The sequence below is a fragment of the Patagioenas fasciata genome, chromosome 1 (assembly GCF_037038585.1).
Source record: "Patagioenas fasciata isolate bPatFas1 chromosome 1, bPatFas1.hap1, whole genome shotgun sequence".
Taxonomy (NCBI): Eukaryota; Metazoa; Chordata; class Aves; order Columbiformes; family Columbidae; genus Patagioenas; species Patagioenas fasciata.
The window spans coordinates 176,990,588-177,014,796 of NC_092520.1; the positions used below are offsets into that span (position 1 = coordinate 176,990,588).

At 41.1% G+C, this 24,209-nt stretch overlaps 1 protein-coding gene across 4 annotated transcripts; it reads right to left on the bottom strand.

The window, feature by feature from the left end:
• Positions 1-6,234: 6,234 nt before the first annotated feature.
• LOC136112638 (cytokine receptor common subunit beta-like) lies at positions 6,235-23,919 on the bottom strand. 4 transcript variants are annotated; one of them, XM_065857455.2, is made up of 14 exons: positions 23,678-23,919; positions 22,654-22,953; positions 21,359-21,488; positions 19,204-19,388; positions 18,746-18,894; positions 17,713-17,884; positions 17,485-17,617; positions 17,231-17,391; positions 16,244-16,389; positions 15,966-16,140; positions 14,784-14,874; positions 14,439-14,508; positions 11,817-11,920; positions 6,235-11,528 (listed from the first exon to the last, which is right to left on the bottom strand). In XM_065857455.2, the coding sequence occupies exons 2-14, from the start codon at positions 22,721-22,723 to the stop codon at positions 10,340-10,342; spliced, it is 2,775 nt and encodes a 924-aa protein (XP_065713527.1). In that variant the 5' UTR covers positions 22,724-22,953; positions 23,678-23,919; the 3' UTR covers positions 6,235-10,339. The 4 variants fall into 4 exon arrangements, with proteins under 4 accessions (XP_065713527.1, XP_065713524.1, XP_065713515.1 ...); XM_065857452.2 differs by having other exon boundaries at positions 17,231-17,617; positions 22,654-22,816; XM_065857443.2 differs by having other exon boundaries at positions 17,231-17,617; positions 22,654-22,948.
• Between the last annotated feature and the right edge of the window lie 290 nt (positions 23,920-24,209).

The following is a 24,209-nucleotide window of genomic DNA, read 5'->3' on the forward strand; positions in this document are numbered from 1 at the left end:
TTTGAGGAGGGCTCCTTGCCAATTCCTTCCCCACAGTAACAACCTTACCTGAATGCTGAGTAGTCTTTGAGGCCAGTGCTTCACGGCAAGTGGTTGAGTTTCTCATTTATCACTCACATAGGGTCGATGAAAATGCAGCTACTGGGGACACCCACAGCCCCACCCCTTCCAATGAGCTGGTGCTTTATTTCCCTTTCAGTTGTGCAGTTGAAGTCTTCAGCACCAGAGACATGTTTGACTTGATCTCTCTGCCCTTCCTCTTTATAGCAACTAGGTTCCTAACCAGATATCATACAATTATGAGGAAAAGGGAAGTATTTTTCACTGTTACATTTTGCTTAAACAATTTCCAAGAAATGTGACTAACTTCTCAAATAACATGCAGTGATCTCTTAACAGAGGCTGAACTTCGCTGCTTTTTCTCTTTTCTGTTGATCTGCACTCAAAATCTGTCTTTTCAATCATCATTGTCCTTGTGTGCAATATTTTCTGAAAGGAAAGTTAATTGCCATAAAGTTAAATGGTCAACAAATAAAACATTCATTTACATTGTGAATGTTGTCTTAAAGATACATTGTTGTTGCTAAGCCTGACCTGTATAAAACAGTCTCCATCCAAATAGTAGCACTAGAAGTGTGGATTCAGCTTTAACCCAACCCACACTGTTAAGGGATTAAAATTCAATCCACGGTCTGATTATATATTTTAAGTCATAATATCACTCTGCATCAGTAAAAGTGAGGAAAATACACTCAAATTGAGACAGTGTAATTTAACATATATTTAGATCTTATTTTTCATCTCAGGAAACAAAGGAAGGGGAGTGGTGGCATCTAAAGAAGTGAGAGGCGGGGAAGTTTCTTACTGCTTTCTCTAACATAGACTGCAGTCTCTGTGAAGAGACTACTACACAATTTCTCATGAATCAGTGGCTTCTGGAAGTACATTGGAAACATTTTTAAAACCTAAAAGAAAAGCAGAGTAAGCCAAAGAGAGGAAGATCTAATGAAAAATACTTGGCAATAATTTTCAGGATATGTTGTGAAAGTGAAGATTGCACACAGTGCATGGACATGAGCTTGAGAATGAAGACTTTTTGTCTTCACAGTCCCCAAAGGGCACACATGCACTCTCCTTCTGTTCATGCTTCTTTCATAGAACAAACAAACAAACAAACAAACAAACAAAACAACAACAACTAGACGTGTAAGCTTATCCCTTCAGCTTCTTCTTAACAGGCAGAAGAATTATTCCACTTACATGCAGAGGCCACAGTGGAAAAAAAATGAGAATTGTTAGTGAATACCCATGCATCATGTCTCTTGAAACTTCAGTCATTCATAAGTAATTGCTTTTTCTTCTTTTCATGCTTGTTAAGCACCCTCACACTGTGTGTGATTCCAAGCAATATTGTGTTACTCCTTTCGTTTAATTTACTCCAATTAGGTATTGGCATCCCAAGATACAAAGGATCTACCTATGAGATGGAGTGCTTCTGCAATAGAGCAATGCTTTGTGAATGTCAGACTAAAGTTCCCTTGGATGGAATGGAGGCATTGCCTCTCCAGCAAAGCTGCTACAGTCACTTGAGCTTGCATGGAGTGTGTCTGAATCGGTGACAGTAAATTCACTGTGCTTGTCTCATGACAGGGTCTGACACCTTGTTAGTTTGCACAGAAGTCACTGTGCCAAGACATATATATGCTACGAAGGCCTGAAGAGTTTTGGCTTCAGAAAGTTGAAAGACAACTTCCTCTATATAATCAGATTGTGAAGCAATGCCTTTCTTTTTAAAGGCCTCACAGAGGGAGTTAAATGGTATGTTAATTCCCTTTCTAAAGTGAAATCCAGTAAAAACCTCTAGCAGCAACTTAGAGAAGAGGTTCAAGAAAACTCTTGTGATACGAAGATCAGGTAGGAGGGATGACTCTAAATCCCTGGATTTATCTTGCTTTGTTTGCTGAGCCATAGTGGAAGCAACTTTCAAGGGTATATATAAAAAGGAGTGAGCAGATTGTCATAAATTTAGTGGTAATCTTTTCAGGACTACTAGAATGGGCTCTTTGACCAGAAAGACTTTAATTAATCCTTTCAGAGAACATAGAAACATGAATTGACAAGACATCAACAGGTCATTTGTTGGTCAGTTAACCCAAAGTGAGATATAACTTGACTGAGTGTATGGACATTTCAAGCCTTTCAGCTCCAACATAGGACATGAGGATGAATCCAAACCATCCTTTAGACACTGTTTGGGTCTTGTCATATCTGTATAGGCCATCCATAGTCTCTCTTGCACTCAGTGGAAGTTCAGTCTGGCATGTGATGTCACAGACTGATATCACAGTAGCCAGGTATCCCTGGTTGAGCTGAGTGGACCTCATCTGCTGGATCTGGTCTTCACCTCCAGGAGTAGGTCACCTCTCAAAAAGTGGTCCTGGATGACATGAACACTAGCCAATGATGTGTCATGAGTTACTCAACAGATACCATGTGCAACAAAGGCTGACAGGTGTCTTTAGTAGGATGAGTTCCCTTCAGGAGCAGAAAAAGGAAAATATCTCCTTCGTTTCTAATAAAATCAAGATCGTGACCAAGTAAATAAAAATATTGACAAATATTTTACTAGAAAAGATGTGTGCAGTTAAAAAGATGGCACATACCACAAGGAATCTAGACTCTTAGTGAGTGCTAAAAAAGACCCAATAGCTATGGTCCATATGCACACCACCAACAAACAAGCAGCAAGCAAGAGGTCCTGAAAGCAAAGTTTAAACCAGGAGGCTAAAAATGCTGTCCTACATAGGAGCATTCTTCATTGGTCCTGGTTTTATGCACTGTGTCAGATAACAGAGGCTCAGTGCATGATTGATTAAACTGTGTAGGTAAAAGGGGATTATATTTATTAGTATCTGGTAAATTTTTGAAGCAGATGAAATTTATATAAGACAGGTTCCACCTAATCAAAACAGAATCAGTGCTGCTGACATTCAAGATTAGAAATGCTATGAGGCAATTTTAAAATAAAAATCAAGGAAATCTTGCCAGCTGTGGAAAGCAAATTTTTCAGATTGATATATCTGTGTAGTCTGAAAAAACAGAAAGCGTATGTCTTAGAAAAATAGATAGAAGGTAAGGGGAAAAAAAAAAAAGATAAAAAAGAAAAACAATATCACAGGTAAGTAGAGCATATAGAAACGTGCAGCTAGATCAAGAGGATAGTCCAAATATATCTATACAAATACTTCAGTTTTAAAATACGGTTTAAATGGCAGAACAATTGGCAAAAGCATTTAAAAAAAAAAAAAAAGTTAAAGGCATTATGGAAGTTTGACAAAAAAGAAGATATTCAGTGGAACACTAATACGTTTTGTACAAGGAGTGTAGTTTGCATTTACACGTTAAAGAAAGTAAAGTGTCAAAGAGAGTATGTGTCAACAGTTGTGTTGCACCACAGAATTTCCATGGCTGCAGAATTTCATTCCATGCTAGAAGGAACAGGATGCTGTTAGTGCTGTCTTATCAATCATCTGACCAAAATGAGGGGAGTGAAATGCTGGAGACAATCAGGGAGCCTGAAGGGCAGACAGGCAGTAAAAATAGGACAGTCCAGTGCCACTAGACCAGGTAAACATCACTGTGAACCATGATGAGTCTGCACTAGTAGGCTAAACCAGGACAAGGCAAAGGTTTGAGTTCTGGAATGAGATCATAGACTGTGATCAATAGTTAGTGAACTCTTTGACACGCCTTTTATCAATGTCAATGAGCAAGCCAGGGACAGTTTCCAATACACAGAGTGAAATAGGCTACTTTCTACTGTTGAGGAGAGAGCTTGGATACACGGATCTTCCTAGATTGCTCCACATCAAATTGCTTTTACAGCCAGAAATGGACCTTGGTCTACTTATTTGCTAGTATGGATCTAGTGACAGATTCTGGGTTTTTTAGTCACTATAAATGATTGCTTCTTGGAGCTATTTGTGAAAGCACCTGCAGCAAAATAAACAAACTGATTTAGTCCTGGATAACATGCAAGACTTAGTACAAGTTGAAAAAAACAAAAGACACAAGTTTACTACAATAATGTTTTAAGGGAATACATAAAAATAACAAGACTGGCAAAAAATAAGCCCAAGAAGTTGTTAAAAGGGTCGAATGTTTGCAGTGCCAAAGGGACTGTCCGAAGTATCTTTTAAAAACTCAAAAGTGAACTTACGCCTTTTGCAAGTCTAGCCAAACTATAAAGGTAGGGTTATTGTAGCCTTAATGTTCTGAAAAAAACAAATGAGGCAAGGCATATAGAGAAAAATTATAATTTCCAATGATCTTTTTCAACTAAGTATTTCATTTTAATATAATATAATATAATTACTTTATTTACAAACCTTGTATAACCTACATTCTTACTCAATTGCTTTCTTGCAATAAAATCTGCAAGGGAACTTAAAAATTCAATTGCTGAACTAGTAATTGTAGTAAATTATCCAAGGCTTTAACAGGTCTCAGCATGAGAGAAAAAGAAGTACCAAATGCAAGTGTTTGACAGGTACTCAGAGAAGAATCCAGTGACCAATCAGGCTGGATTTTGTACAGGATCTGTGATATAAACGATAAGGAAAAATAGAAATAGCAGACAGAAATGTTCTGGGGAAGAGTTAACACAGCTTTTGTAGAGAGTAGTCATGCCTCGTGAAACTGGTAGAGTTCTTGGAAGAATTCCAGGAGCAAACAGATACAGGGTTATCCAATTAGTGTATTATACCTAGATGTCTAAAAATCTTGATGAAGACCCTCAAAAATGTGGTTCCAACAAACTAAGAGATAAAAGGAAATTGTCGCTTAGGTTAAAATCTGTTTAAGACAGAAAACAAGTGAGAGAAATTAATGGTTAGTTTTTCTGTTGCAGGAAAACTTTAAGTGAGTTGTTCCAGGAACTTATAATCTTCAACAAGCAATCATTTTAAATGATCTGGAAGACTGACTGATGAGAAATCTCTCAGAGGAGAGATGTGGGTGACTGAGAAAGACAAAATTTTATCTAGGGTGCTCCAATCTAATGATGGTGGAGAAAACACTAAGTTATTAGATATAAATGGTGTATGAAATTAGAATCACAGAACCATAGAATAGTTTGCATTAGAAGGCTCCAACTCCTCTGCAATGAGTAGGGACATCTTTCACTAGATCAGCTTGCTCAAAGCCCCCTCCAACCTGACTTAGTATACTTTCAATGATGGGACATCCACAGCTTCCCTGGGCAGCAAGTTTCCATGTCTTGTCACCCTTATTGTCAAAAATTCCTTTCAATCTAAATGCTCTTTCAGTTTGAAACCATTGTCCCTTGTCCTGCTACTATAGGCCCTGGCAAGAAGTCTTTCCCAATCTTTCTTATAAGCCCCCTTTATAGGTCACAATAAGGTCTTCCTGGAGTTTTCTTCTCCAGGCTGAACAACCCCAAGTCTCTCAGCCTTTCTTCACAGGAGAAGTGCTCCAGCCCTCTGATAATTTTCATGGCCCTTCTCTGGACCCTCTCCATCAGGTCCATGATTTGCTTGTACTGGGGACCCCAGAGCTGAATGCGGGACTCCAAGTGGGGTCTCACCAGAGCAGAGGGGTAGAGTCACCTCCCTTGACCTGCTGGCCATGCTCCTTTTGATGCAGCCCAGGATACCATCAGCTTTCTGGTCTGCAAGCTCACATTGCTTGCTCATGTCTAATTTTTCATCCTCCACTATACCAATGTCCTTCTCTGTAGGGCTGCTCTCAATCAATTAATCAATTCAGTGTTAATAAATACATAGAAATTCACATGACAAAAAATAATTCTAACTATACAACAAGATCAAAGAACCTGTCAGAGCAGACAATAGTAATGGGAGAGTCCAGTTATCCCAGACTGGCTAAAAACCATGTTTCTTGAATACCACATTCGGTTCTTGTCATCTCATGTCTGAAAGAATACTGTAGAATACGCTGTAAAAACAGGACAGGTACAGCAATGTTATCAGAAATATGGGATCTGTGGGAAGGGAGACTAATTACTATGGAATTCTTCAGCTTGGAAAAAGAAATAACTGAGACATGATTTGACAGAAGTTTGTATCATCTCATCTCATCTCATCAAACAGGAGACAGTGAATAAGGAATGATGGTTTATCAATCCTTCTAGAACAAGAATGAAGGATTAACTTACCATGCAACTAGCACAAAATGAGTCCAGGAAAATATGGGTGCTTTTTAAATTTTTTTTTTTATTTATAAACAAATTTATTAATGCTTTAGTATCAGACACAAGGAAGTCAAAAGTTAAGTGGTTTTAGAAAGGGATCAGTTAAATTTCTAAAGGCTAGAGCTAAGTACACGTTAGCTGCAACAGCTTAGATGTCACCTCCAACTCATGTAGGCTCTGGAACAGATACCATGTAAATAGATTACCTAAGGATTTAATTATCTACTGTGTATTTCTCCATGTTTACTACAGCCTGGCTTTCATTATCTAGTGTAAATATTGGCAGAGACACAATAGTGGGCAAGATGGAATGAATGACTGCTTATAGCCAGTGTTTTAGTCTTACCTTTCTGTATTACAGTCTCTGCTGCAAGTAGAAGGGGAGAAAATAGTGTCTTTAGGCGCTGAAACAGCATCCTGAATCCATCAATCTGCAGTGAATAAAACAAACTAAAAATGTGTGTAAACATCCCATGTATTTCTGAATACAGCAGAAGGACTAACAGATTAGAAGTACACTACAAGGCTCCAGGAGGTGCAAAAATACTCATCTCAAAAGTGTGCAATGTATATGCACAGTGTGAACAAGGAGCTGGAAAATTTTTTAAAGGACAATAGAAAAATGTAAATGTAAAATGTAAAACATCCAATTGTTTTACATTTCCTTTTCTGGACAAACAAGTTAGCCTTCAACAACAAGGACAATATGCTCCTCTACCAAAAATCTGGAAAGCACACAATTAATCTACAAATCTTTTGACCTAAAGCTGGCTCATGTTGAGTAAGTTTGCAGTCTGGGTCTACCCACCTAACACCATGGTGAAACATCCATCAGGTAGTATGAGGAATTATTAGGATCAAGGCTGAAGCATACAGAATCCTGGCAGCCACTTGTAAGGACATAAAAAGGGCCAAAAGAGGCAAGAAGTCCTTGTGTAACTTGTTCCCCATGTACAGAAGATGCCATGTGAGGTTTCTTTTCACGGAAATTCCAGCTCTGTAGTGAGAGCAGAGGGAGTTGTATGGGAATTACATTGTGTGTACAAATGTGTTTAACTGAATGAACAAAACACTACATGGGGACTGGCAGGATGGGTTGGGTTTGTTTTCCCTTATCCTGCAGGCATACAGGATTCTAAGAAATTCTCCAGCTATTGTTCCCTGAGACCTTGGAGGGTTTTCCTTTTCTGGCAAACCATTCAGCCTCATTTTCCTTCCTTACATAAAAGACATCCCCAGGCTAGCAGAAACAGAATAACAAACTAGTTCAGCATGGATCTTTATTAGAACTATTGAGATCACAATATACTTGCTACCCTTATCTCATGCAAATTCAGGTAATATATTTCTGGCTGAGGAAGATTATGATAAGGGAATAATAAACTGATTTACCTCGGAGCAATGAAAATTGCTTGCTGTTAAAACACAGGCAGAATCTTTGATTTTTGAGCATACAGTAAGGAAAGGGTTGCAGAGATCTCATAACTACATATTCAGTGTAAATAGAGATTTGTAAAATACAATTACCAGTACTAATTGAGTCGCCTACCTCTCCTTTTTGACTACCTAGGAAACATTGGTGAATCATCACTCAGATATACAGGCTGAGGGGCTGAAACTACTTAGTAGGAAGCCCCACAGAGAAGAGCATGTCATAAGCTCCTGAATCATCAGAAAGATGATGCCTCTCCTACATATCAATACGTAGCACAGGGATAAGGTAGCAGCCACCTCCTTTTGCACAGTAACTTTGTGGCTCAAGCTGATCATCAGGAAGTTGAAGACATGGAACTCACGACAGTTCCTAAGTCTCGACTCGACAGGCTACAGGGTTGTAAAATGCTTTTTACCACCCCCCACTGCAGCTGGATCTCATGTAGAAGGGAATGGAAGATTTATAGGATCAGCAACAGCCAAAGTTTATGGAAGGTTTGATTCTGTAACCCAGTAAGAAGTGGATTCCTCTGGCACAGCAGAGCTGTAGGCTGTGACCTCTGCTTCCATTGTTCATTACATATTTTATTTAATGATGCTTAAGTGGATATTGATGAAGTCCCTGCAGCAGAAACTCACTCTGCCCTAAAACAGTTGTTAGAGTTGCAAAAGAAAACCACTGTCAACTCCCCTAGCCTGACACTTGCATGTTACTCTGCAAGTTCCAGGTTTCTGAAGTGATCTTCAGGTCATAATATCTGCTCTGTGGGATCATATCCAGTGTTCTTCTACCTACAAATGCTATCTCCAAAAACAGCCTTTGCAAATTCTCAAACAAATGCAGAAGGACAGGAGCAATAGACAGCTCTTAGAGTACTGATGACAATGCAAATGGGCTTCACCCAAAAGCAACTCAGCTGAGCAAAAGCTCTACCACTCACTATTTTCTTGCAATTAAACCCATAGCAATTCAAGGCCAAGCAAGGTGGCATATATCTAAGATGGAAATCCAGATACCAAATTTGCATAAGAATTTGAACATCTACTTTTAGCAAATGACTAGATAGAGCACAATCATACAATCTGGAAGAAATTGTGTGTGCTACTCATAAAAGGTTAAAGAAGAGGCTAACAAAAAAATCCAGGAGGAACGAAGTAAATTGAAAATCCCTCAAAGTGTTCCTCAGTATTCTCTATCAGAGGCTGCAACTGCCTGCCTTTTGCTGTCAAGAACACCAAACTGAATTTGTGCGCCTTTCAGATTTTCAATCGTATTTATAAAGATTTAAATTCTGAAAAAAATATGATGCATTTCACTGTAGTTTCTGAATCAGCACTGTCCCATTAACCCATTAGGAGGAATCAGCTGGCACAAACACAAAACCGCTTCCCATTATCTCTGTCAAATAATATAGCAAAGTCAGGAGAAAACATCCTAACTCACAGGTGACATAGCTGAACCTACAGAATTTTTCAAGGCCTGATCAGATGAGCTAATAGTAATGTTATTGTAACCATAATGCTCTTACCATATGAAAAGAAAGATTTATAGGAAGAAATAATATTTTTATTAGTACAAGGCTTATATTTGAAAAAATAAATGTGTTTTTTTGGAATGCAAGCCCACGTTCCCATCTGAAACTGATGCCTTTTCCTGATCACAGAGTGGCAGCTCTGAACAGATACTTTCACTTTGAAGCTCTTTCTTTACAACAGAACTGGGAAAAAACGGCTCCTTTTTCTCAAAAAAGCTTATTGCTCAGAAAAAAAAATTAATAATTACAATGCAGAAAACAGCCAATGAACATATATAGTGCTTGAACACTTAGAAAAACCTCAGCAGATGCGAGCTTGTGCACATTCACAGCATTTCTTGCCTGTCATTTTCTGTTACCATCCACACTCCCTTCCTCTCATTGCACCTTACAAGTCCTTGAGTTTTCTTTCTGTAATGTATCTTCTCCCCGTGGTTCTCTGCAGCCTGCCTTGTGTATCCCAGTAATGTTTACTTCTTGCCCTTAGAATACACTGTGATATACTTGAGAATGGTTTACCCTTCTATTAATATTTCATAGAATCATAGAATGCTAGGGATTGGAAGGGACCTCGAAAGATCATCTAATCCAATCTCCCTGATGGAGCAGGAACACCTAGATTTGTGGGTTTTCAACTTAGACAATACCTATTTCGTGCCAGTAGTGGAATGGTAGAGATATAAAAGCACCCTGGTGACTCTAAAATCTATTATACTGAAGTTCAACAAAATTTCTCTTAAGAATACAAGTTTTCTTTCCCAAGTTTCTAAGCCTGTCTTCTTCTGGTAGCATTTTGTGGTGTCAAGTCTGTATTTCCTGCCAGGAGTTTTGCCCCAGTCAATCTGGTATTATTGCAAGATGACTGTAATCTGTCACAGAATCATGAGGAGGCTGAACTCTTCATTATGAATAAGCCAAAAAGTTTAAAAACCACCAAAGGGTGACATTTGGATTGTCTTTCATGCCAGATCTGTGAAGATCATTGAGAAGGATATTGAGCTACTTCAAGTCTTTCAACATGTTGGGTAGGAAGCTGGAAAGTGTTTATTTTTTCCTAGGTTTGAAGGTTCATTTTCATCAGACAGTTGCAAACTCTTTCAGTTACCTGTAGCTTTGGTATTCATCAATATTCGCCCATTTAACAGATTTCTGTGATCCTTAAAGATTGTTGCCAGGAAAAGTAATCATCTGATTTCAGGTTTTTGAAAAGCTGAATAGCCTGCATTTTTGATACATCCTTTTCCTTGCCAGTGATGGATTCGTCATCAGATACAGGCTTTCCAGGCATTGTCTTGCCTTCAGAAGGTTTCTTGACTTGGTGGTCTTCCTGAGTAATATCCATCTTCACACTGGACTTGAGGCTGTGGAAGCAATAGTCACCAACCTGGCAAAGGAAAACTGGCTCAGTGCTGTCAGGGTTTAACACCACCAAGTTACTCTCTGACAATGTCTGCTTTCTAGGAAGATCATTTCCCTCCTGTAAGACAGGAAAAGAAATTTGTGGTGGTTCTGAAAGTCCATGGAGACCTAAAGGGACAGTAAGGTAGTCTTTGAACACATCCGGGTGCAATTCAGGAGAAGAGGTTGGTTCTTGACCTGAAACTGGTGTCCTACCAGTTTTCCCAGGAGAAAACCCAGGGTAAGAGTGGTCACTGGGGAGCTGGGGCTCCTGTGAGACACCAGGTGACTCCCCTGCAGTGACAAGTGGCAGATGGGTTGAGTTGCTGGCTGATGGCAGTAACAGGCTCTCTGTGGTGATGTACTCCAAGGGGCAGTGCTGAGGAGATGTGATACAGCTAAGAGCTTTTGGAGATTTCTGCTCTTCTGTTCTCATGTTTGTGTCTTGCCCACAAGCTGGTGGGGCCAATGGGACTTCTTTCTGATCACTCAGGTGCTGCATTGTTTCTTTCTGATCTGGGAAGGGCTGTGAAGGACCTGCTCCTTGCTGTTCTTGCCCCTGTGGAGCGTGGGGACAGTCCTCCTTTGGGAGGGTCACATACTGAAGGGAAAGTGATTTCTCACGGAGTCCTGCTAGGTTCACTTGCAGGGTCTGATGCATATCAGGCTGGGAGGACATCATTGAGCTGTACAAGTATGGACCATTGAAAGCAAAGCAAGGGATTGCCATCTGGGAAGCAATACTTGCATCAGTACTGTTTCTTCTTGAAAGAGAAAAGGAATGACCAGCAATCTGACTTGAGCAGATAACTGGGGCATGCTCTGACTCATTTAAAGCATGGTATGAGTTCTGTAGGTCCAGTGCAACAGGGGAAACATCTGTCTTTTTAGCCTGCCCTTCAGGGTATTCTGCCAAACTCTTCATTTGCCTGAATGGGAGAAAGTTAAAAGTTGCTCGTGAGAGATATTATTTTGGTAAACAATAAATATATAACAAGCTGAGTTGAAAACACACGTAGCTACACATAGGGTTAGAAAAAATCTTTCTTGGGGAAACAGGCTAACCTAGATAGCAAAAAAAAAAAATTGTATCCCTTCCTCAAAAGCAACTTGTATAGGCATTTTTATGACAGAACATGTGATTATATCCTGCCATGACTTACAGAGCTCTTTGAGTCAGTCATCCACAGAGTCACTATAATGTGCTGTTCACTCACCTGTCCACAACTTGAAGGAAGCTAGCCTGCTCCATCTTCTCTGAAACGTTATATTTGTTGAAGTCCAGTTGGTTGCTTGTTGGACAGTTTCCTAAATGTACTTTCTGAAAACGAAAAGGCAGATATGAGAAGAGAGCAGTGTCTCACTGGCAGTAGAACCAAGAACGATACATTCCTGTTCTAGTTTCAGCTGGGGTAGAGTTAATTTTCTTCCTAGTAGCTACTATAGTGCTGTACTTTGGATTTAGTATGATAATAATGTTGATAACACATCAATGTTTTAGTTGTTGCTGAGCAGTCAAGGACTTTTTGACTTTTCATGCTGGCCTGCCAGTGAGATGGTGGGGAGTGCACAAGAGGCTGGGAGGAGACACAGCTGGGCCAGCTGACCCCAACTGACCAAAGGGATATTCTGTACCATATGACATCATGCTCAGTGTATAAATCTGTGAGAAGAAGAAGGAAGGAAGGTATGTTCAAAGTGATGGTGTTTGTCTTCCCAAGTAACCGCTACATGTGACAGAGCCCTTCTTTCCTGCAGATGGCTGAACACCTGTCTGCTACTGCAAAGTAGTGAATGAAACCCTTGTTTTGTTTTGCCCTTACAATTCCATCCTCCATCCCACCGCTGGTGGAATGAGCAAGCAGCTGGGTGATGCTTAGTTGCTTGCTGGGGTTTAACTGCAACAATTACCCATGGACAAAGAGAAAAAATAGGAGAGACTACAGCAACTAGCAACAGGGATACAACTTCACAAATGACTAGAAGGTGTGTTCTATTCTCCGGAAGATGGTTATTTCAAACTCCTATTGCCCTCCACTGACCTAACTACAAGTACTCAGTGAGCCGGCTAGGAAAGATGCCCCCTTCGTGAATTGAGGACTCATTGAATATGTGATAGTAGATGGTTATCTTGGCCACAGTGATCACAAAATGGTTGAGTTTTAAATTTTCAGAGTAATGAGTGAAAGAGTTGCTACATTGGATATCAAGAAAGCAAGCTTTAAGTTATTCAGGGTGTTACTCAGTAGTGTCCCCTGGGAATCTGCTTTTGAGGGTTTGGGAGTCCATGAGTGCTGGTCAGTTTTTCAGAACTACCTTTCATAAGCACAGGAGCAGGCAGTACCATTGTGGCATAAGTCAAACAAGCGGGAAAGAAGACCAGCTTGGTTGAATAGGGAACTCCCTGTGGAGCTCAAGATGAAAAGGAAACTGTACTATCTCTGGAAGCAAGGTGAGGCTTCACAGGAAGATTACAGAGCCGTGGTTCATATATGCAGGGAGAAGACATGAAAGGCTAAAGCTCAATTAGGTTGAGGCTTGCCAGTATTGTACCAGACAACAAGAAGGGCTTTTTTAAGTACGTTAAACAAGAAGAAGTCTAAAGAAAACACTGGACCAATACGTGTTGATCATAGTCTAATAGACTAACAGGGATGAAGAAAAAGCAGAGGCATTTGATGATTTTTTGCCTCAGTCTTTAATAATACTAATAGAGGTTGGACTGCCCAGTCCCCCGAATCAGAGGACTGTGAGTGTGGGAACAACGGTTTTCCATTTGTGGGCACTGAAATTGCAAGGGACCTGCTGTATCAGCTGAGTGTTCACAAGTTCATGGGGACTGATGGGATTCACCCCAGAGTACTGAAGTAGCTAGTGGACGTTACAGCAGGACACTTCTCAATCATCTACCAAAAGTCTTGGGAGTGTGCAAAGGTCCCTGCAGACTGGAAGCTTGCCAGTGTCATTCTAACTTGGGAGAAGGGAGTGAGGGAACACCCAGGAAACTACAAGCCTGTTAGTCTAACCTCAGTTCATGGTAAAATTACTGTAAGTGCTTATTCGCTTCACACAAAGGCCATGTTGTAAATTATACTAATTGGATTGCCACAAATCTAAACTTATAGTGAGCCATCCCTCGTGAACACAGAATAGAATCAACTGTTATACAAAAGTATGTTTCTGTGTGTATGTGTATGTTGGGCTGGGCGTGTTATTGAATTAGCTATTCTTGCAAGACTATAAGACTTTTACCACTAAAATCTAGAGATGTACATACCACATATCCAGATGTTGGGTTTTTCTGGAAGGGAGGAAGGAAGGATGTTCTATTTACATAACTTTGACCAAATGCTATCTAACTGTGTTGCTCTATTTCCAATACAGAATTATTGTCCTGCTAACAGACAAGCATGTGGTAACCTTTATTCCAGAAAATCCAGTTCCTTAAAATAAAAGTGTCTCTACTAGGGCTACCATCACATTCTAAAAAGCTATGAATTAGTGTTGATTACTATATGGAGACAAACAAAAGCACCAGCTGATGAACGTTGCAAATGGCACTAGATTATTTCAGTCTTAAAATTCTGAAGTACTGAATATTTTCTAGCTGGATTTTAAATCACAGCAATGCTGACAAGCACAATACGAAGAAGTATACTAGTATCAAAATAAGAACACAGTTATGTTAGGTATTACCAGAACTTTTCTGAAATATTAGGCATAGACTAATGATGATATCTGTTCATTGTGGACTAGAGGTCAAGAAATGCTCTTAAGATTATTTCAAGTCCTGAAAAAGACAGAAATAATGAACCCTTCAAGGTACAGTGCCCTCTCACCTCCAGGTAGCTCTGGATCAGGAGACTCTTGCTGGGGTTTGGAATCTTTTCCTCCCACATTTGCTTCTTCCTGAAACAACAACACAGAGTTTTCAAGATTCACTTCTCAATGTGGCTGCAACCAGACAAGACTGCACCCCGTACGCTGCACTGCTCTGCAGTGTGAGGCACCACCAAGGCCCTGGCACACCACCACCCGACTCGCAGACATGCACAGGGCTGACCGTCACACACTACAGCTCATCTCCACAAAGACCAACCTCTCATGGGGACAAGAAGTGCCTAGGACTTTATGCCACACAAATGGCCAAAACCCTCCTAAATCTGCTCACAATGCAAACCTACCTGAGGAAATACCTGTAGCTGCAATAAGCAATGATTAGCAAAGTGATGATGAGAACTGGGAGCATCACTGGGAGAACCACTGGTGGCAGGACTGAAACAGAGGAAAGAGAAATAAGAAACCACCTGCAGAGTGGCTGCTTCCCACAATGTGTTTTTCACTCTGGTCACATGCAAGCAGATGAGGGCAATGCAGGTGGTCAAGGGACAGGATTGATTATGAGGCCTTCAAATTGTTGTGACACCCACCGGGGTGTAAGAGACTAAAAGTGGCCTGAACAGCTTCCTGACCAAACAAGTTGTTTCCTGTACTGATTCTTTTTGGTTTTTTGTTTGTTTGGTTGGTTGGTTTTTGTTTGTTTGTTTGTTTGTTTTTGTTTGTTTGGTTGGTTGGTTTTTTACTGGCAACAGAGTAAAGAAATGATGCTAATAAAAAGATGGTTAGGTACCTCACTCCACCATGAATAACACACATCTTCAGGCATCTGAGCTCTGCCTTAGTCTGTACAGTTCTGAAGAGATGGTGATTTCAGGGATTTTCTAAGAAAGAGCTTCATCTGCTGGTGACCACAGCTGATCATCAACAAGATTCCAAGTTCTTCCTGAGTACACTCAACGGAATTGCCTAAGCCACTGTCTTACCACTACACGCTTCCTCAGGACAAATCATGCAAGATCACATTACTTTGGTCAGAAGACCACATGATAGCAGACATTCTGCCCCTAAGTCCAGAAACAGCAAACACACATAAAAGCTTGATCTCCAGTAGACTCTACTGTGTGTTTTACACCACCCTATAGTCACTGTGCAAATTTAAAAGTCTGATGGATTATATTGTGTCTTCTTGCAGTTTCGGGCTCTTCAGTCACCGAGAGCACAATGCACTACTGGCATTAGGAAACAAGGATGATCTTTGGGACAGGATTTTTGCTTGATTCTTCATGTGGAAACCCTTATGGTTGGTTGCACACACCTTGTGAAGGGACAGAGGGAAGAAGTTTGAAGTCATTTCTGCTCAGCTCCCTCATTAGCATTGTTGCTGTACTGCAAGGATGCAGACAGGACAACTACATTGTGAAGTGACCCCAACTAGCTCATGGCTGAGAGAATGTATTTTTCTATAGAGGCACTTGAACCATTAACAGTCCACAAAACCTTACAGAAGTAGCCTACATGAGCAGTACCATTTTCAGTCTTCCAGGTGAACTCCTCACTCCATTCACTCCAAGGTCCCTCATAATCCACAGGCGTATTCACTCTTGCACGCATTTTCCCCCTATATTCTGTAGATGATGCCAGCATCTGTGGGGTGAAGGTGAAAGGAGGTTCATCGTTGCTGATATTTAACGTCTGGAGAGTCTGGAGAGAAGACAGAAGCACAAATGACAGAGATGAGAGGAACTGTCTTACCCATTTGGCCAACAAAGAGAAATCCAGGACTCCTGTACTTTCTAAGGCTCACCTTCTCATATTGGTTGTTTTTCCAGTATTTGACTTCATATCTCTGTTTTATGAAGCCATATCCCAAAGTGTGTTTTATCCACCTCAGTTCATACTCTTGGTTCTCTGTCACTGTTACGGACACATTGGTAGGTGGCATCACCTTAACTGGAACACACAAGAATGTCTCAGACTGTTCATCAACACACTGGTCCAGCACTTCCTTTCACCACTGTGACTATTAATAGTTTGCAGAGACCGAGAACAATGTTGTTTTATGCAATGGAAGAAGTCTCAGCTTTTTAACAATTATTAAATTCCCACATCTTCATTTTCTTGTCGAAAACAATAAAGGAATAGAGACATGAAATAACAGAAAATCCATACCCATTAATATTGACAGCACTCCCTGTGTACAGAAAAGCAGGAAAGTAATATTTGAAACATCTGTACTGGTATTTTCAATCACTGCAGGAGCTCTCCCGGTGTTAGTCTGTGACAAGTTGTACCTCCAGATACATGCAGGCAGATATGATCCACCTGGTACACCTCACTCAGCAGATGAGTCCTGACCCATCCAGTGCTCCAGCAGTCACTGCACAACCTCACAATGTGTCACTGGCTTCTTGAGAAATCATATAGTGACACACTCCCCACAATCCCTGTCACCACAGCTCCCTGAAACCTGTGGTACCCATGAAGGTCAATCATAGAGAAGTCATCAGGGTGACAACCACTCACCAGGAAGCTCTGGGTCACAACCAGAATTTCTGCAAAGCAGCGTCCACTGCTGCCACCTTCCTCAGAGCAGCAAATGCCACTGAGGATCTCCACACCTACAAACCCAGGCCTCTGACCTGAGACAAGGTCCAGTTCCTTTCTTCATCAGTCCAGCTCACTTCATCTTGCCGTCCACTTCTCCTCAGCACCACTGCCCTCAGCCCTAATTGCACAGCCAGGTGTCTCTCCAGGAAACAACCAGGAGAAACAAGACAACACAGCAACTCACTGTTCTTGTAGGCTTCAATCAGCTTCTCTTCTGTCTTGACCTGGACAGACACATGGTACTGGTTCTGATTGCTGGAGTTGCTGACAGGGATCTCACAGCTCTGGACCACATATGGGACATGAGGCAAAGACTTCTCCTGCACAGGAGAACACTCCTCTTCCCTGAGAGAAGAAAAAGAGGTTGAGCTGAGATCAGGGGGAATGAAACCAAGCATGGGAGAGTCACAGGCATGCTGCCATGGACAGAGAACGCACGCTGATGCTGGAGTGGCCCTGAAGAACAAGCCAAAGATGACAGAGGTGATGATCGCTTTCTTCACTTCCCAGCTGCATGTCAGACGATCTGCACCATTGAAGAGGCAGCGAAGGTTCCTGGGCTGAAGACCACCTTCAGAGAAGATGAGAGTGAGCTAAGTCACAGGAAAGGTCTGGCGTCCCAGCCAGAGTTTCACCCCTGCACATCCCCGCTCTGTCCCACGCTACCTTCAGGGGTCTCCCATGACACCTCTGTGCTCCACTCACTGAACTGCCCAGAAAAGCCACTGGATCGCCCCGGTCTGGCTCGCACACGGGCGACATAGCTGCTCCCTGGGACAAGGTCCTTGCAGCTGAGGTGGCAACGTGTGGTGTTGGAGAGCAAAAGTGAGGCAGCTTTCTGTTGTTGGGGGAAAGGAGGGAGGAAATTGGGTAGTTGGGGAATAGAGAAGAGGGGTAGAAGACAGGGAAAAAGTGAGAGGAGGTGACTGCCAGGCTGCATCTCCCAGCAGTCCCATGCATGAGACGGTACATGTACACGCTGCCATGCAGTGTTCCTTGCTCACATACTAGAGGGTCTTCAGTGAGCCAACACAGTGCAGGCAGGGTGAGGTACAGGCACTGTTGGGTAAAATATACTCCAGCAGCTGGGCCGGCTCCTGCAGCTTGCAGAGCCCTGGTTGTCTTCAGCTCCAGCTATACAAGTTCACAACACTGTTCAGTGCAGAACTTTGTGGGAATCTGGACAAGATACTTCTCTTAAAAACTAAAGATCAAGCTGACAGGTACACAACAGGCAGATCTAGGGAAACAACAGGGCAAAAGATATGGGGTCCTAAAAACTGGGAAAAAAAAAAAAAAAGCCATAACCTATCCTCCTGGAAGGGGAGGCAGCTTCAAATGTATTTTGCTGGTTTCCCACATGAACACACAGGCTCCTGTTTGAACATGCTTTAATTCCATTTGGGAGGGATTCAGGGCAAAATCAATTCCAACTCAAAATCAAGTGCAGGGCGCTTTTTTTTTTTTCAGTGAAGGACAGATCTTTGCATTCAGTTCAGGATAAATGGTATTTCACTGGGCAAGTCACTTGCAAGCAGAAAGAGAGCCCCTTCCTCCTGACCTGAAACAACATGTGTTGCATCTCCTTACAGTGCCTAAGAAGGGGAAGGTCATTCATTTGCTCAGCTTGTTCCACAAGCTCCCAGCCGGCCACAAGGGTGCAGTCCACACCAGGGCAGCCCAGCTCCTCCGCTCTTACCTCCCAGGACTCCCAGTCCCTCTTGTAAGTGACTTCGTGCTCCAGGGCATTGCCCAGCCCTTGGCTTCCATCAGCTGCTTTCCAGGTCAGCAAGAAGTCTCCTGATGTCATCAAGCTGACTGAGAGGTTTTGAGGTGGGAGGGTCTGAACTGGAAGGTGAAGGTACAACCAATGAGAGGACAGGGACATGAAAAGGACGAGAAAAAGCCTAGGTAAATTTCCCCATTTCCAGATTAGTTTATCCCTGCCACACGAAGTAGCTCCTGCTTGATTCCCTCTTACAGGTCCAGCTGCTCCCAGAAACTTGGCCTCTCCCCTCCCTGCCCCATCCTCTCAATGTCATACTCTTTGGCAATTTTCAGAATAGAAGTGGAATTCATTTCCTGACTGAACAGCAAATACATTCTCAGAGATACCTAATATTAATTGGAAAATGATATTTTGTATTTAATCCTTACCATTTTGGAAAAGGTCAACATTTATTTCTGCTTGAAGCATCTTATCAGGTCTGAAGCTGTAAATATCATCTACTCCTATTCCAAAATTGTCTGTAGTGTTGAGACAAATCCAGTGCACATAGGAGTCTGGAGCCTCATGTAAGTCGTTTTCTGTCTGGCGTTTGCAAAACATCTCCTTGTTCTCCCTGTTATACAGAAAGTGATCTATAAAGGTCTGATTTGGAGCCCTATAGTTAATGCAAAATTATATGCCTGAAACCAATTCCATCCCATTCTGTTGTTGTAATTCCCTTAGGCACTTATATCCTCCCCGTACCTATTAGTCCTGTTTTGCCTCAGTTAATAGGACAAACGTTTTTTACACCAGGATTTTTGTCAAATGCCTTCCCATTTCAAAGTTATGCAGCAGTATATTTTGCTACCAGCCTATTTTCATTAGTTTTTAGCCTAACTCTATGTAATCTCTTACTTTTAATTTGAGAAATGATATGATGAAAAATAATGTCATGGAAATATACCTTTTACTCAAAGTAAAAGCTAGTTTCTGATGATCCTTAGCTTCTTGAAGACATTAATTTTGCAGTCACAGAAAGACACTTAAAAATAATTCTCCTACCAAAATGTACGTCTATGTACTTAGTAGTTCTGTTCTGTCAAGGGACCTTATGCATTCATTGAAGATTTTATTCAGAATGTTAATCATCCTTTCAGATGATAGCCTTTCTCCAGGCCAAGGACCATCATGAAAATTAAAAAAATATTTTAAATTAGACAGGAGAGGATAAGCTTTGTGTGCCTGCAGTAGCCTGATCTGCTGGAAACATGTGTTGCTTCTTTTTGTACCCTCAGGAATTTTGTTTGTGTTTATGGTTTCATACCCAGTATATTACATTGTTCCAGTTCAGATGAGGAATATTAAGTTGCGAATATCTAAGGCCAAATACTGTCTTCCAGGATAGGATGGAGTCTCCTGGCCAACTTTATGTCAGCAAGCATTATTCAGCACTATTGTTATTTTTTAAAGTTTTGTATTAGCAAGGAAAACAGGGATATTCTTAAAGATGGCTGGCGTTGACGATACACGTGCATACCCTTAAACAAAAGAGTCAGTCAAAGGGTTGTGAAGTCCTGAAGATATTTCTGTCTGTTCACTAGAATTACCTTATAGATTGGGATTTAGTCAACTATTCTTCATCTATGAGATGAGCTAGTTTAACCATTGGCCACTTTCATTTCATCTGCATGACTGTCCACACTTCATACTTGCTTGTCTGATTAGTTCACTTCTATCATGTTTCCTCTGTGATCCACACACTCCATCATGTAAAGATGTTTCAGAGAATCTTCCAAAGGTCCAAGTAATTTTATACCCTCTTTTCCCAGAAGCATTAGCTTCAAGTTTCTGTTCAAAAGACCTTCCACTGATTTCACCTGCTTTTAGGTCTATTAATTCTCTCTTATTTAGAATAAAATCAAGAGTTCTTTCTCTTTCCTTTCCTTCCTGTATCCCCAGACTCTAATTCATTTTCTTCTCAGCTTTTTGTCTTTGTTTTCCTCTCTCCCCTGACTATTCCTTTCTTATCCTCACAATCGATCCAGTTTGGTGATTCAGTTCCCTTTTCATAAGGAAACGTGTAACAGAGAGATACTGTCAGAAACAGACCAGTATCTCTGGGAGGAAAACTGATAGCACAGATGAACTTAACAGCCTTCTCTATCTCACAAACACACAGTTTATACATGTTCCTCAGAAGTGATCAAAATCACACTCAGTGATGCTCCTAAACACGTGAAATAAGGGGGTAATTTCTCCCCCCTTTTAGGTTCATAAACAATATTCAGGTTCACACTTGTACTAATATCGTCTTCTTCACCCCACTAATAGTAACCTATATGCCCCATCGTGCTTCGTATCTATGATCCCACAATGAAATTATGGGAAAACAATTGTAAAGGTGATAAAAATAACTCCATTAGGGCACCTTATTCATTCCTTTCTTCCTAGAAGAGGCCTCAGAGGCTGGCACAACCTTTACTTTAACCCGATGACAGAAGGAGGTGGCCATGCCTTCTGAAAACCTGACTGCAGGTCCCTGTGATTGTGGCAAATTTCCCTTTGGACTTTTATGCAGCACAGCACATTTCAGGTACTCACATTATAATATTATCCCTTTGGTAAAGAGTCATACCAACGAGGGCATGAGCCTCAGAATGCTCCATCCATGTGCAGGTCACCTGTGAGTTGTAGTCATTGTAGCAGCTCAAGCTCTTCATAGGGATGCTCTCTGAGAAAGGAATTCAGGGAAAAAAAAAAACAAAACCTGCAGTGATTGCAAATGTAAATAGTGACAGATTCTGCCAGAAGAATGGGGAAGGCACTGATAACAGTACTCTCCTCATGGCACCAGAAAATGATTCTTGGTGAAAATACGTACAGAATTGTGGCCATTCTGCACATCTCTACAATAGGCAAGTGTCCAACCCAAGCTACAAGTAACAACAATGAAGTGAGACCTCTGTGCCTGCAAGGTACTTAATTCTATCCGAGGTATAATTTTTCAATCACTGAGTGCTTCCAGGAATTAGTAGATGCCACGGTCAGCAGGCATATGGTAATCATTTAATCGTTGTGTGTTCCTGCATGGGACTTCTTTGCCACTAACCCCCTAGCAGAGGTTATGACACTAGAAAGGTGTATTTAAAAGTGAGATACTCTGAGAATAATCTTGCTATGACTCAGAAGAATGCCCAGGCTAATTTGTTGGAACTAGATTTATGATCCAGAAATGGCCACACCTCTTACCAGGGATAACTTTTTTTTCCTAACCTCACAACTGTGAAGTGGAGAAATAGATGCCTCCTCTGGTACATGCACTATGAAGCAAGTTGCTTTCTTCTCCTTCTTTATTTTCTCTGAAGGTAATATCTGTGGTGCACTATTGGGATATGACCTTCAGATGACAGAGGTGTCAGCATGCAAACATGAGTGTGCTCTCTAAATTTTTCTTGACAAGAACTGCTATCGATTTGGCTAAGGGGCTGTTGGTAGCCCCCCCACACCCCTCCCCATCTTGTGTCTGTCCTGTACACTGTCTCTGCTCCTGTACACTACCTGCATCACACACTCAGCCCTTTGTTTTCGTGTGTTTTCACTTTCAGGCTCTATTCCTCCTTCCTGTTCACTGATTGACCAGTTAACTTGTTCATCTCATCTATTTTTCCAGTATTTCACCTGTCCATTCCACCAGCCTACAAGTGATTTGTCTGCACATGCATCTGCTACACACTGGTTTTGACCAAGATGTCCGTTCTCCTACAGTATAGAAGATGGTGTCAGAAAAAAGCGAAAAAGCAAGCACAAAATGAGGAAGAGCATTAGCTGAAAGGAGATAGATAAAAAAGGAAAGGCAATAATGGAAAGATAAAAGAAAGCATAAATTTGAAACTCACCTCGAATATCTTGGACACCGAAGACCAAATACAGATTCAGCAGAAGGATGAAAATCTCTCTCATGTTCATACAGTACTTTGCGCACAAGTTTGATCCTAATTCAGAAGACAATTGTTTTCATTTCTCACTGGCTACTCTCTTGCTCTGTTTATGGTGAGGCTTCTTGTTTCCATTTCACACAAAGAGAAGTAAAACTGAATTAGGGAACTTCTTTAGGTTTCGTGTTGGAGTGACGTTCAGGAAGAACTTCTACCAAGTGCTTATTGTAGGATGAAATCCGTGTTTTCGTATTGTCTGAGCTTACAATATGAGCAAAGAATTAAGAAGTAAATGCACATTTCCAAGGACGTGCAGAGAGTCTTTCAGTTGAGTAGCAACAAGAAACAATCCTAATCTGAAGAGAACTCAGCTTTCAAATTCATTCATCCTTCTGCTCTTCGTGCTCAAAGCCCTCCTAATGAATTGCAATGGTGTTCTGTTTTTCTACCTTTCCTTAAAAATATGATCTCCAACTACATAGCTCCTGGGAGCTACAGGGCTTGAATTTCTGTATTCATTCACCTTCAGATTTCTCTTCAACATGCTACTTTTCCAGTAACTCCTCAATCAAGTTGCAAATTGCAGAGATAATAACAAATTAAATTATTATTATTAATATTATCATTATCATTATCATTATTATTGAGACTGAGAGTAGATTGAGTGATCCAAAGACCAGGGACCACATTGCTTAATACTGGAATTCAAGTTCTTTTGGTCATCTGTCATTGCTCTCTCAAAAGTTTAATAAACTCACCTACTCAGGTATGTCACAGAGCTGAGACTCTCTTCTACTTTAGAGGAGCATGAAAATAGGTGCTTTTAAATTCCTATTGATTTTCAGATTCCTGAATGCCAGAAAGAGCTGGCTGAGCCCTTGAATAATCACTACAGCTAAGGAATCCCAGAATTACTTACAAGCCCTTGTATGAGAGCAGACTCTCTGCCATTTTGCTTTCCCCACAGATGAAGCCGTTCCCTTACCTGGATCCAGAGCCGTCTGTGAGGAAGATGATTCAACCTGATGGGTGACTCCCTGCCCAGCCTCCCCCCACAGCATCAGAATCCTCTGATGCAGAAACCAGCAAAACCACACTTCCCTAGAACTGGAGACACAGCAATCAATTGACCACAGGATTTTCTTGGCAAGTAAGTCTTCAAAATAACTGCTATATGCACTCCAAAAGTCACTTTCAAAGAAGCAGACCACGCCATTTCAAGGAAAGTCTGTGTACTTGCCTGTAAAATAAGGAAGTCTGTACTTCCTATTTCAGGCCCCAAAGCACGCACTTAGATGGTACTGCTTAACTGGGAAGGGAGGGAAAGGAAATTTGTCATTGCCAATCTTCACGTTAACAATCACCAGATCATGGGACTAATCTATTTTCAGAAAAGAATAAAAGAAGAGGGTTGACTGCAGCAGATGTGAGAAAGACTAAGAAATAATTATCCGGTTTTTACTTCAGCACTGTTTCTTGCTTTACTCTAGGTGAGTAAATCTTCAAGACAGGGATAA

Coding starts and splice junctions, on each gene's coding strand:
- LOC136112638 (XM_065857452.2), bottom strand. CDS start 22,723: ATGAACATGAGAGAGATTTTCATCCTTCTGCTGAATCTGTATTTGGTC. Junction 21,489..22,653: donor CGGTGTCCAAGATATTCGAG/GTGAGTTTCAAA, acceptor TTCCTTTCTCAG/AGAGCATCCCTATGAAGAGC. Junction 16,390..17,230: donor GATTGAAGCCTACAAGAACA/GTGAGTTGCTGT, acceptor TGTGTGTTCCAG/TTAAGGTGATGCCACCTACC.